Source organism: Microcaecilia unicolor, chromosome 9, assembly GCF_901765095.1.
Source record: "Microcaecilia unicolor chromosome 9, aMicUni1.1, whole genome shotgun sequence".
Classification (NCBI taxonomy): Eukaryota; Metazoa; Chordata; class Amphibia; order Gymnophiona; family Siphonopidae; genus Microcaecilia; species Microcaecilia unicolor.
Window position 1 is genome coordinate 118,986 of NC_044039.1, and position 14,483 is coordinate 133,468.

At 40.0% G+C, this 14,483-nt stretch overlaps 1 protein-coding gene across 1 annotated transcript in view; it reads left to right on the plus strand.

Annotated features, from left to right (window-relative positions):
- The window catches only part of POLR3B (RNA polymerase III subunit B), a 126,238-nt gene that overhangs the window by 40,135 nt on the left and 71,620 nt on the right, over positions 1–14,483 (plus strand). The window contains exons 9-12 of the mRNA XM_030214044.1: positions 1,050–1,158; positions 6,320–6,442; positions 7,872–7,988; positions 8,998–9,132. Coding sequence (XP_030069904.1) covers positions 1,050–1,158; positions 6,320–6,442; positions 7,872–7,988; positions 8,998–9,132 — 484 coding nt within the window. The remainder of the gene's footprint in view (positions 1–1,049; positions 1,159–6,319; positions 6,443–7,871; positions 7,989–8,997; positions 9,133–14,483) is intronic.

The following is a 14,483-nucleotide window of genomic DNA, read 5'->3' on the forward strand; positions in this document are numbered from 1 at the left end:
CTTCCCTTTCACCTTTTTTAGTACATGGAATACATTTGATTTGGGCTTCCCAGATGGTATTAAAGAAAAAGAAAATCCATGCCCTACTTCAAATTCCTAACCTTTGGAGCTTCTCTGTTTAGTTTTAATTGTTTTTCCTTATTCTATAATTACTGCCCTTTTTAGAAGTTAAATACTGATGCAGTAGATTTTCTTGTTGTAAACTTAAATTTGATTATGTTATGATCACCATTACCAAGTGGCCTCCACACCATTGCCTCTTGCACCAAACCCTATGATCAACGAAGGGCTAGATCTTAGAGATCTTCCTCTTGTTAGTTCCTGAACCATCTGCTCCGTGAATCAATCTTTTCTTTCATCTAGGAACACTACTTTGTTTTTCCATTGGTATTGGGGTAATTTTAAATAAAATACCAACATTTACAGAGAACTACGGCAGAAAATGATAAAATTAAAAAACTATAAAAAGACTGCCAATACACTATGCTGAATGAGAGACTAAATACTCAAACTAACAATGCTCAGACTCTGCCACTCACTCCACAACTTCAACAAAAATACTGGGTGTAGCAAGTATTGATCATGAGCCAGAAAAAAGCTCCTGAAAATACTGTAGGAAAGACTTGTACTCACTTGCCTAGTTAAACCCCACTGAGTGGATCTGCATTTAACTGGTTAGTCTAGCTGAATACGTCTTCTAACTGGCCATCCCCCTAACCGGACTGGCAAGAAAGTTCTGCTTGGGAGGTGCTTTTTCCAGTCAAAACAATATGCATAGGTTTTGAGAATTCAAAGTTGTGTGCAATTGTTGCTTCCGCCAACCTAACCCAACATGCCGGATGACCTCTGCAGTATGTGAATAAAAGTATTCAACATAGGTATTTCTACCTGTGCACAATGTGGACAATTTTCCAAAAGTTCTGCAGTTAAATGTTTTACCTATGAAAATATCTCTGATTATTGTCCTTCAATATGTTTAGCTTCTTGCAGCTTTATTAGGTGACCTGTTAAGTTGCACTGCCAAGGCTTAATGCATCTTAATCTTGCAGCTCTACCCATGAGAAGAAAAGCAGAACTAACATCATTGTAAAGCAAGGACGATTTTACCTGAGGCATAACACCTTATCAGAAGATGTTCCCATTGCCATAATCTTCAAGGTAAATGTGCACATACACTTTGATACAGTGGGGAGCAGTGCTTCTTATGTACTTCTTCTCACTGGTAAATATTGACAGGAGATGTGCATCCTAAATTTGACTGGTTAATATCCTGCATTGTCTCCCCATGTTTTGTCAAGGCTTCAGAGTACTGTAGATGCTATTAAAACAGTGATGCTGAGGCCCAGTAATGCTCAGCCTGATTAAGCAGCCTCTTTTTATTCTGCCGTTTGGATAAATTGCCACTAATGTAATGTAATCTTTACACCCTTGTACTTTTGCACATGCAAGCCTAAATTAATTAAGGGGTCCTTTTAGCGAGCTCTAGGAAAAAGGGCCCTTCGCTAGCGACGGGGGCTGTTTTTGCCGTGTGCCAGGGCCCTTTTTACTGCAGCAGGTAAAAAGACCCCAGGCACACATGGCCATGTGGTAACAGAACACTTACCATGTGGCCGTGTGAGAGGAATCTCTTACCACCATCCATTGAGGTGGCGATAAGGGCTCCCACGCTAACCTGCTGGTAACTGGGAAGCCTCCACATCAACTGGCTCATCTTTAGCCACATGTTTATTCATGCCTTCAAATTTAGTATAGCAAATTGTGAGGCAAGACTTGGCTAAATCCATGATGTGTCCCACTAAGCCATTTCTATCTATGTGTTAAGTAATTTTGTTCTTTTAAAATAATGTCAACCATGTTGTCTAGCAGTGAGTTCAGACTCACTGGATCAGCCTTGCAATCTTTTAAAATCTGATTACTCTCCAGTCTTCAGGTACTGTAGATGATTTTAAGGATAGAAAATGATAGCAGATAAAGTCTATATGGTGTATCCAGTCAGCCCATCCATACTATCTACTCTCCCCTCCTATTCCTTAGAGAGCATATGTGCCACATTGTTGATTGGCAGAATAGTAAATCTCCTAATAAACTTGAAACTTGTCCCATGCTTTTTCTTTAATTTAGAGAGTAACATAGTAAATGACAGCATAAGAACAGTAGCTATACTGGGTCAGACCAATGCTCTTATCTAGCCCAGTATCCTGTTTTCCAAACAGTGGCCAAGCCCGGTCACAAGTACCTGGCAGAAACCCAAATCGTGGCAACACTCCATACTACAAATCCCAGGGCAAGCAGTTACTTCCCATGTCTGTGTCAATAGCAGACTTTTTTTGCAGAAATTTGTCCAAACCTTTTTTTAAAACCCAGATAGCTAACCGCTGTTACCACATCGTCCAGCAAAGAGTTCCAGAGTTTAATTATTCGTTGAGTGAAAAAATAGTTCTTCCTATTTGCTTTAAAAGTATTTCCATGTAACTTCCTTGAGTGTCCCCTAGTCTTTGTACGTTTGGAACAATTTACTTCTACTTATTCTATACCACTCAAGATTTTGTAGACCTCCAATCATATCTCCCATTATCCATAAGTACGTAAGTAATGCCACACTGGGAAAAAACCAAGGGTTCATCGAGCCCAGCATCCTGTCCATGACAGCGGCCAATCCAGGCCAAGGGCACCTGGCAAGCTTCCCAAATGTACAAACATTCTATACATGTTATTCCTGGAATTGTGGATTTTTCCAAAGTCTGTTTAGTAGTGGTTTATGGACTTGTCCTTTAGGAAACCATCTAACCCCTTTTTAAACTCTGCTAAGCTAACCGTCTTCACCACGTTCTCCGGCAACGAATTCCAGAGTTTAATTATGCGTTGGGTGAAGAAAACCTTTCTCCGATTTGTTTTAAATTTACTACACTGTAGTTTCATCGCATGCCCCTTAGTCCTAGAATTTTTGGAAAGTGTGAACAGACGCTTCACATCCACCTGTTCCACTCCACTCATTATTTTATATACCTCTATCATGTCTCCACTCAGCCGTCTCTTCTCCAAGCTGAAAAGCCCTAGCCTCCTTAGTCTTTCTTCATTGGGAAGTCGTCCCATCCCCGTGTATTATCGACGACGACACCCAGTTCCCTTTCTTGGTCTGTAACTCCTAACATGGAACCTTGCATGACGTAGCTATAATTCGGGTTCTTTTTTCCCACATGCATCACCTTGCACTTGCTCACATTAAACGTCATCTGCCATTTAGCCGCCCAGTCTCCCAGTCTCGTAAGGTCCTTCTGTAATTTTTCACAATCCTGTCGCGAGTTAACGACTTTGAAAAACTTTGTGTCATCAGCAAATTTAATTACCTTGCTAGTTACTCCCATCTCTAAATCATTTATAAATATATTAAAAAGCAGTGGTCCTAGCACAGACCCCTGAGGAACCCCACTAACTACCCTTCTCCATTGTGAATACTGCCCATTTAACCCCACTCTCTGTTTCCTATCCTTTAACCGTTTTTTTAATCCACAATAGGACATTTCCTCCTATCCCATGAACCTCCAATTTCCTCTGTAGCCTTTCATGAGGTACCTTGTCAAATGCCTTTTGAAAATCCAGATACACAATATCAACCGGCTCCCCTTTGTCCACATGTTTGTTTACGCCTTCAAAGAATTGAAGTAAATTGGTCAGGCAAGATTTCCCCACACAAAAGCCGTGTTGACTTGGTCTTAGTAATCCATGTCCTCGGATGTGCTCTGTAATTTTGTTTGTGATAATAGCCTTTACCATTTTCCCCGGCACCGACGTCAGACTCACCGGTCTATAATTTCTTGGATCTCCACTGGAACCTTTTTAAAAAATCGGCGTTACATTGGCCACCCTCCAGTCTTCTGGTACCACGCTCGATTTTAAGGATAAATTGCATATCACTAACAGTAGTTCCGCAAGCTCATTTTTCAGTTCTATCAGTACTCTAGGATGAATACCATCCGGTCCAGGAGATTTGCTACTCTTCAGTTTGCTGAGCTGCCCCATTACGTCCTCCAGGTTTACCGTGAAGTCAGTAAGTTTCTCCCACTCGTCCGCTTGAAATACCATTTCCGACACCAGTATCCCACCCAAATCTTCCTTGGTGAAGACCGAAGCAAAGAATTCATTCAATCTCTCAGCTACGTCTTTGTCTTCATTGATTGCCCCTTTTACCCCTCGGTGATCCAGCGGCCCAACCGATTCTTTTGCCGGGTTCCTGCTTTTAATATACCGAAAAAAATTTTTGCTGTTTTTTTTGCCTCTAATGCTATCTATTTTTTGTAATCCCTCTTGGCCTTCTTTATGTGCGCCTTGCATTGGCTTTGACACTCCTTATGCTGCTGCTTCTCTCTTTTCCAAGCTGAAGAACCCTAACCTCTTTAGTCTTTCCTCGTACAAGAGGAGTTCCTTTCCCGTTATCATTTTGTTTGCTGTTCTTTGAACCTTTTCTAATTCTGCTATATCTTTTTTTGAGATATGGTGACCAGAACTGAACGCAGTACTCAAGGTGTGGATGCACCATGGAGCGATACAAAGGCATTATAGTGTTTTCGTTCTTATTCACTATCCCTTTCCTAATAATTCCTAGTATCCTATTTGCTTTTTTGGATGCCACCTCACACTGAGCAGAAGTTTTCAGCTTATTATCTGCAACGACACCCAGATCTTTTTCTTGAGCGCTGACCCCCAAGGTGGACCTAGTGTCAGGTAACTATGATTCGGATTATTCTTTCCAATGTGCATTACCTTGCATTTGGCCACATTAAATGTCATCTGCTATTTGGAAACTTGTCCTTCCTTCAATATTTCACAGTCCGCACGTGTTTTAACAACCTTGAATAGTTTTGTATCATCAGCAAATTTGATCACCTCACTCGTCCTGATTTCTATATCATTTATAAATATGTTAAATAGTACTGGTCCCAGTACTGAACCCTTCGGCATTCCACTGTTCATCCTTGTCCATTGAGAGAAATGACCATTTAACACTACCCTCTGTTTTTTTGTCCAATAACCAATTCCTTATCCACACTAGAGCCTTGCCTCCAATCCCATGACTCTTTAATTTTCTCAGGAGTCTCTCATGAGGAACTTAATCAAAGGCTTTCTGAAAATCTAGATACACTACATCAACTGGCTCACCTTTATTCACATGTTTATTCACGCCTTGAAAGAAATGAAGCAAATCGGTGAGGCAAGACTTCCCTCGGCTGAATCCATGCTGACTCTGTCCCATTTAACCATGTTTGTCTGCGTGTTCTGCAATTTTATTCTTTATAATAGTTTCCACTATTTTGCCCGGCAGGTAAAGACCTGCATGATCCATCCAGTTTGCCCAACATGGTGGCCAAGGCCGCACCTGCCACTCTGTGCAGGTTACATTCCTTCATGATCAAGTACTGGCATCACAATCGGCAATTTTGCCACAGTGCCAACCACATACAGGCAGTTATATTTGATAGAGTCTTGGAAGAGTGGTTTTATAATTTTGGTTGCATCTTAGTCACGTTCGTAGTCAGAAGTCAGGACCTGGCTTCTGGTTCACTTTCTGCCTCCCCAAAGTGATGCTGTCCTTTCAGGTGTGACCTCTCTCCTCCAAGGAAGCATAGAGGTTGCCAGGCTGGAGGTAGGACTTGTCTGCTATGTCCCTGTAGGTCTCCTCGATAACAAGGGTCTTAAGATTATTTTGTATATTTTATGCATTTATTTTGTGTTTTTCTTGTCACTGAGCTACAAATAGTTTGTTGTTAATGGTGACTCACTTGCTGATGAAAATACCCTGTGGTGACCAATTTCCCTCCTGTCCTCTTAATTGTAATAATTGACTATAAATTGGGGTGTGTGGATGTTGGGTGAGAAAGAAGACTAAACTGAGCTAAAGGAATTTAGAGCCCTCGAGACAATCTAATACCTATCATTTAATGTTCTAGGGCTGTAATAACTAAGGTTAGACTAATGCAAAATAATATTAGACTTATTAAACAAGTTTTAAGTCATCAAATTTCCCACCAAAATAAAGCATATTTTATTTGTTAGATTTATTTCCCATGTTTTTGAAGAAATTCACCTAAGGTAGTGTACAGCAACAGTAAGTCAGACATAGGCAACAGACAATTAGAGCAGTAAACTTATTCAAATACTAATCCAGAGAGACTTTTTTCTGCTTTTAGCACTACTTCAGAAAAGGAAGTCAAATGGCACAGCCAGCCTTGGGTACCAGTAATGCTGACAAGCTATGGTGTATTTAGTGTAATAAATTCCATTTAGCTGAAACATGTCAAATCCTCTGCTGTCCTCTGTTCAGGCCATGGGTGTGGACAGCGATCAAGAAATCGTACAGATGATTGGGACAGAGGAACATGTGATGGCAGCATTTGGACCCAGCCTGGAAGAGTGTCAGAAAGCTCAGATATTCACCCAAATGCAGGTGAGTTAGTCTTGCCATGTCTCTTGTGCTTTCACCCAAACTTATATCGCTCATCTGCCTCGCTCCTCCCTGTATTCCTTGTACTCTGCTCACACCTTGGATTGTTCAGTGCCCTTCCTCTGCCATGCCCTCAAACTAGAATGCATCTAGCAGACTAGCACATTACATCTGTTCACATTCATGATTTTATAGACCTCTGTCATATCTCCCTCTCAGCCATCTCTTCTGCAAGCTGAAGAGTCTAACCTTTTTAGCCTGTCCTCACAGGGAGTCATTCTATCTCCTTTATCATTTTGATTGCCCTTGTCTAATTCTGCTGTAACATTTTTGAGATGCTGCAGGGCCTCATAAGGTCATCTAATCCATTGCTCAGCCAGGTGTTTATGAAATATGCATACTAGGGAGATAAAATTCCTTAATGAAATCGAGGACTGCTTTATTGAGCAGCTGCTTCAAGAACCAACAAGAGGGGGAACAATTGTAGACCTAGTCCTTAGTGGAGCGCATGATCTGGTGCAGGAGGTAATGGTGCTGGGGCCATTTGATAACAGTGATCATAACTTGATCTGATTTGGTATAATCTCTGGAGTAATTTACATCAGGCATGGATATTATTCAAAAACACCATCCTGGAAGCCCAGACCAGATATATCCCATGTATTATAAAAGATGAAAGAGAGGCCAAATGACAGCATTTTTAAAAAGTGAGGTAAAGGAAGCTATTACGGCTAAAAGAAAATCCTTCAGAAAATAGAAGAAGGATCCAAATGAAGGTAATAGAAAACAGCATAAGGAAATGGCAAGTCAAATCAAACCACTGATACGGAAGGAGAAGGGAGACTTTGAACAGAAGATTGCACTGGAGGCAAAAACGTAGTAAAAACGTTTTTAGGTATATTACAAGCAGGAAGCCAGTAAAAGAATAAGTTGGACTGCTAAGTAACCAAGGAGTAAAAGGGGCTTCAAGGGAGGACCAGGCCATAGTGGAGAGACTAAATTAATTCCTTGCTTTGGTCTTTACCGAGGAAAATATGGGGAGATACCAGTAGGAACAGGAGAAGTAGGGCTGTAGATGGTCTTTCATCTTCTATAAAAGAAGTCTGTAAAATATGTACTTATACTTGGAGCTCAGCTAGTTTCCCTGATCTAACGGGCTTGAGGACTAAACTTCTTTCATTTAGAGATGGTTTCTTTGAGAAATGGGTTACTTATGGTGATGGGCAATGCATGGGTAATGGGAAGGTTTTCAGTATAGATTGCCAGAAAAGGTAAGAGAGTTGATTTGAGAGATTCATGACATTTCCCTGAGATTTAATTATATTTTCAGCTCTGTCACTGACGTGATGTGATCTAGAAAAGTATTTTACAGTATGCTGCTTTGTGAACCTGAAGCTTTTGTGATTTGAGCTACAAATATTTTATGTATTAGGCACTAAAGTACATAGGAAATAAGGTGCGAAGACAGAGAATATGGGGTGGACCAAAGAAAACAAAAATGGAGGAAGCACGAGAACTGTTGGCATCAACTATACTTGCTCATGTTCCAGTGAGTTAACCACCTTTCATTTTTAATAATTTATTTATTTGTTTGTTACATTTGTATCCCACATTTTCCCACCTATTTGTGGTCCTAAGCTCCCCAGTTCCCTTCTCCTGGCTTCAAATGCCGCTTTACTTTATTGATTCTGCTCTTGAGTCTGTTCTCTGCCACCACTTTGTTTCCTCTTTCCTTGTATATAGAAGTTAAGAGGAAGCATGTATTTAGTTCACTGTTCAACTTGTGGATCAATAAAAATGATTTTTAAACATAAAATGTTTGGACAAAATCTTGGAGGAAAAGACTAAAAACGGTTAAGGTAGATTCCATGTTGCTTACTCTAGAGATAAGCAGTGCTTTTCCTTTCCCCAGGGCTATCTACTGATTGATATCCTGCCAGGTACTTGTGACTTGCATTGGCTAGTATTGGATAAATGATACTGAGCTTGATAGACCTTTGGTCTAATCCAGTATGTATTCCCCCAACTTTGTAGAAAATTGTTTATGCAGATGTGTAGACTAGTTAGTCTGATCTTGGTGGTTGGTAAATAATGGATTTTGGCAAATTTTTTTTAGCTGAATTATGATGAATTATAAATTGTTGTAATCCATATAGAACTACTGAATTAAGCAGACTATAAATGCCAGTTTTAAATTAAATTAAATGCCTTAATCCAGCTATATAAAAGAATTTGAGGCAGAGAGAAATCATGTCAGATAGGTTTGATAGTTTATGTGAAGTAACCAAAAAAATTTGATCAGTGGCAAAACTTGGATGTGGTAAATTAAGATTCCACTAAGGCCTTTAACATTGACCCAGAGAAGGCTTATTTAAAAAAGTTGAGCAGCCTAGGAATAGACTCGGAAGTAATAAACTGTGATCAAAAGGAGAGTCTTAGTAAATGGTGTTCATTGCAAGATAGGACTTCTTTAAGTCAAGGTCCCGAAGCTGCCTAGCCTTCTTGGGATTTCTCTTGTGATGTTACATTGATAATAAAATGTAAACTTTCTTTTCCAGGTGAAAGAATTTCATTTCCGTGCCAAGTGCATTTACACAGCTGTGATGGTGCGTAGGGTGATTCTGGCACAAGGAGAGAACAAGGTTGATGACAGAGATTACTATGGAAACAAGCGTTTGGAACTGGCTGGACAGGTAAGTGACAAGGTGAAAATGGACAATGCTGCCAATGTTTTTTTTCCCTGTACTCCCCTTTGCCTTACCCTCCCCTTTAGGGTTTATAGTGAGAGTAAAGTCTATTCCAGTCACTAAAGATCCTATGGGTGTCTGCTTAATATCTCCCCAAACTGATCATAGAATTGTCCCTGTCGTTTATTTGAAGATGTAAATTTATGCTCATTGATGTCCTCTTCTGCTATAACACAGAAACAGAGAAAAATGAAGGCAGATAGGGTCTCTAAGGGAGAGGAAAGGATAGTAGATGGTATGGATGGGAAGACTAGATAGGTCATACAGTCTCTATGTACTTACATCAAGCTTTCATGAATTCAGGTAATGTTCATTTTCACCATCTCCACCAGGAGGCTGTTCCATGAAATTGCCACCCTTTCTGTAATCCATGTACTTTCCACCTTGCAGTTTCTTGTTAAATAAAGATATCTCCTTTCCGAGATCCTAGGATGTTTCTGCTTGAAATTATGTGAGTTACCACTTATTGTGCATGAAATGCTCATCCTTCCTTCTTTTAAAAATGAATTTCTTAAATATACATTTTTATTTTATTTTTTAAAATTTAGTAATACAGCCTTTCAATTTTGGATATCAAGGCAATATACAATAAAATAGCACATACAACATATTGCCCTATGTTGTCTGTTTTTATTAGTTCAGTTAAGGCACAAAAGGAAATAGAAATACATTGCACAACAACAAGAACCAAACAAACACAGCAATATTCCACATCTCTTCTTATAGTCCACATCTCCTCTCTCCCAGTCCCTCACAGCCTATATCTATTCTTCCTCTTCTACAGCCTCTTCCCCTCTGTTCTCCTCTTCTCCTAGCTAGGATTCCTTCTTTATATTTCCTCTACTAGATCCTCACAAGAATATTTTATCTCCCAGCCTCTACTCTCTTTTACAGCTAGTTTTCCCCTCCTCTCTCAGCCCTTGCGTTAGTTCTCTTTCATTTCCTTTCTCTACTGTCTTCTCCCCTTGCATTCCTTAGCCAGCTGGTAGGAGCAGTAGCAAGACAAAAATACTTCCTTCTTTCTCTACCTGCAGCTTGGAGCTCACAGATCCTGACCCAAAGTTGTGCAGTAGACAATATTCGGAGGTGCACCAGAATGCTGAGTTGGTGCCTATGAAATATATGTTAAGATATCAGTATAACATTATACATATATACTTATCTATACAAATAGGGACTGAATATCACTGCTATCTGTATATGTTTTTGCTCTACCTTTGGCTACCCCCAAACGACTGCCTAGTTTAGACTATATAACGTTTGACTACTACTACTACTATTTAGCACTTATATAGCGCTACAAAGCGTACGCAGTGCTGCACAAACATAGAAGAAAGACAGCCCCTGCTCAAAGAGCTTGCAATCTAATAGACAAAAATAAAGCAAACAAATCAATTAATGTGTAGAGGAAAGAGGAGAGGAGGGTAGGTAGAAGTGAGAGGTTACAGGTGGTTACGAGTCAAAACAAAAAAAAAAAAAAGATATAGCAGAATTAGAAAAGATTCAAAGAAGAGCGACCAAAATGATAGCGGGGATGCACCTCATCCCATATGAGAAAAGGCTAAAGAGGTTAGGGCTCTTCATATTGGAAAAGAGATGGCGGGGGGGGGGGGGGGGGGGGGGGGGGATATGATTGAGGTCTACAAAATCCTGAGTGGTGTAGGACAGGTAGAAGTGAATCAATTTTTCTCTCTCTCAAAAATTACAGAGATCAGGGGACACTCAATGAAATTATATGGAAATACTTTTAAAACAAGAGGCAATATTGTTTGACTCAAAGAATAGTTAACTCTGGAACTTGCTGCCAGCGGATGTGGTAACAATGGTTAGTGTATCTGGGTTTTAAAAGGGTTTGGACAAGTTCTTGGCGGAAAAGTCCATTGAGATGGACATGGGGGTAGCATGGAATGTTGCTAGTAATTGGGTTTCTGCCAGGAACTTATGACTTTGATTGGCAACTGTTGGCAGCGGGATACTGGGCTAGATGGAACATTGGTCTGACCCAGTATAGCTATTTTTATGTTCTTATGACCATATACAGACTTAGGTGGCCAAATATTTTGCGTTACCCTGGCTATGAAATAATTGAAGGCAGAGCAGTTATGTAGTCTGCACCTGCTGCCAAACATGTAACTAGTTTTGTAGCTCACCATGGGGCCGATATTCAGTCAAGTGTATTTTATTTATATAGGTGAACTTTTGAAACTTATTCATGATGTTTTTTTAAAGGAAAGAGCAGATTCAAATCTGGGTTTTTACCTGGACCAATAATCAAAGCCCAATAGGTGCTTTATGGATAAATACCAGAAAAATACTGCTTTTCCCTAGTACATTTTTTCTCTCTTTTTGGCTTGTCTTATATCATCTACTCAGTTATTGTGTCTATCCTGCATGGATAGTTTCTAAGTTACACAAAGATATGTGTTTGACTGGTCTGGAAATTGTACTGAGCAATAGAAGCCCTAGATATATCCTTTGACTGTAGGCTAGAATAACTATTATTTTAAATACACTGATACCAGATAACAAGATGGTGAGTCCTGACTTAGAGGGTCTTTTACAAAGGCTCTGTAGCATTTTTAGCACACGCTAAATGCTAGAGACGCCCATAGAAATATATGGGCGATCCCGAGAAGCATACACAAATTAATTGGCTAACGAGCAATAATTAACTGCTAAGAACAAGGTGTTGATATTAATTGGCACTAGTTAGGATCTGGTCATGTAACACCCAAATCCCATCATGCACAACTCGGAAGGGGGCATGGGCCTGTCGGGGACATTCCAAAAAGTTGTACAGGCTGTTATAGAATACTGGGTCTCCACGCCCAACTTGGGGCACTAGCATCCTGATTTTCAGGATGTCCAGAATGAAAATTCATGAGAGAGATTTGAACGCATCAGCCGGATTCTTAGACCCAGAGTGTGTCAGTATAGCTGAAAGAAACCAGGCTGATCTGGGCACTCCAGAACCAGGTAAGGAAAGGAGGACAGAGAGATGGCTGAAGGGAAAAAAAAAAGGGGGGTAGTTCTCAAATGACTAGATGAATAATGCAGCATTTGGGTGCCTGCACAAAAATATAAGAAAATAAGAATTTAATCTGCTTTATTCTTTGCCTAAACCCAGCTGACATTAATAAAGAGATTTGTAACACATTAAAACAATGCACATTGTAGTTTCATTTATTTGTAATATGTCTGAGCAGGTATTTTAAAATGCCTTCATTTGAAAGAGAGAATGAAGCTTTATAAATCATATAAAAACAATAAAGACATTATATTTGAAAAATAAGGCAAAACAATACTTGCTAATTTCACATCCCCTGGGGAAAAGAAGCCTGAAATGTGCAGTAGCCCCAGATAACAGGTTTGTGTCCTCTGGCCAAATCAGTTTCCAGAGCCACCTTGTTAGACTTTTCCCTCCAGAGATTTGATAAACCATATGCCAGCTGAATTGTTAGCAAAACCAGTTTATTCTCTTCATATACCTTTTCTCTCTCTCCTTAATGTGTTCATTATTTCCTCAGCATTACCCTATTCTTTGTTGTTGCATTTTGTTTTTAAAGCTGCTTTCTTTGTACGGGTGAGATATGGAGCAGCACCAGAATCCGGCACCCCTGGAAAGCCAGGGATTTCTGTTCAGTGACAAAGGAAAGCATGCCTTTCCTTCAGAGATTGCCTAATCCCAGCTCTTCTGATAATGTAATTAAGACTGTCTAATGTCTTTAATTTTTTCCAACTGGATTGAGTGAAAAGGAGAATTTGGCACTCTAATACCTCAGATACTAAATAGCAATCGCCAAGCCTCCTAATTAGAATTCTGACATTAAACTAATTGGCAAAACTGTAATTCAGCAGCTTAATTTCTTTTTCTCAATTTGTACAATGAAGAATAATTGATTGTCAATATACATTTTACTGTGTTGGTGTTCTTGTTCCTTAACAAATATGAGATGAATATTTACTGAATATTATCTCTGCTTTCCCATTTCCTTTCTTTTATTCAGCTTTTGGAGCAAATAACATCCTTGCTTTGAAGCAGAGATCCAATAATTCATCCATGGCTTATTCACCAGTTTAGAAATAAATTTTCCATATGCTGTACTTCATCGCCACATCAGGGCAGCCTCTTCCTTTTGGCCTCACTTGGAGAATACATTGCCATTTCTCAACCTCGTGCAACCCCATTCATGCTATTTTTAGGTGTCTTCTGCATCACCCATTGTGGAGGCTCACTCAGTCTGTCTATCTATCCATATAGAAAACATTGTTTGCAAATGTGTATGTGAAACTATGTGTAGAAAGAATTAGATCAGAAGTTTGGGCTGGAAAAGGAGGCTGTTTAAATATCTTTTTCATATTCTTCCTGTCCATAGTTCCTCTCTAAGGCAGGGGTTCTCAAGCAAGACAAAATTTCTGGACACCCACAATGAACATACATGAGAGAGATTTGAATACAGTTGGAGGCAGTAAACATCAGGGGCATAGCTAGGGGGGAGGGCCTTGGGGTCGCAGGCCCACCAATTTTGGCTCAGGTTCCCCCCCCCCAATCAGGTGCACAGACTTTCTACATAGGAACGCTTTTAGAAATGGCAAGTTTTGCCCCAAGCCTCCTCCCTGTCTCTTCTCCCCCTCTTCTGCTTCTTTCCCTACCCTCCCATCCTGCATCACTGCCTCACCATTTCCCTTCCCCTCCCCCCCCCCCCCCCCCCCCCCCCGCCCATGATTTTCTCTTTCTCTCCTTTTAATACTGGCAGCAGTAGCAATTAGAGCAGGCTGGTTCCAGCTGGCATTGAAACTTTCTGCAAGGTCCCACCTACGCGGGAACAGGAGGTTTCATCATGGGATATAAGGGAAAAGGGAAAAACAGTAAGTAGATGAGATGTGAAAGGAGGAGACTAATGACTAGAGGGTGAGAAAAAAGGAGATTTAAAGTAAAAAAAAAAATGAGCAGATAAACAGAAAAAAGAAAATTGAAAAAAAATGATTAGAGCCAGACAGATGTAGAGAGAGAGAATAGGAGAGAGAAGAAATGGAAAGGCAAACATGGAAAAGAAAAATTGCCCAGACAACAAAGGAGAGAAGAGGATATAGTGGACATGGGGGGGAGTAAGGTGATAGAATGGAGATTCTGAATTGGGATGAGGGGGAAGAGAAGGGACGTACAAAATCCTGAGTGGTGTAGAATGAGTAGAAGTAAATCGATTTATTTTTTCACTTGGTACAAAATGTACAAAAACTAGGGGACACTCGAGGAAATTACATAGAAATACTTTTTCACTCAACAAATTCTTAAG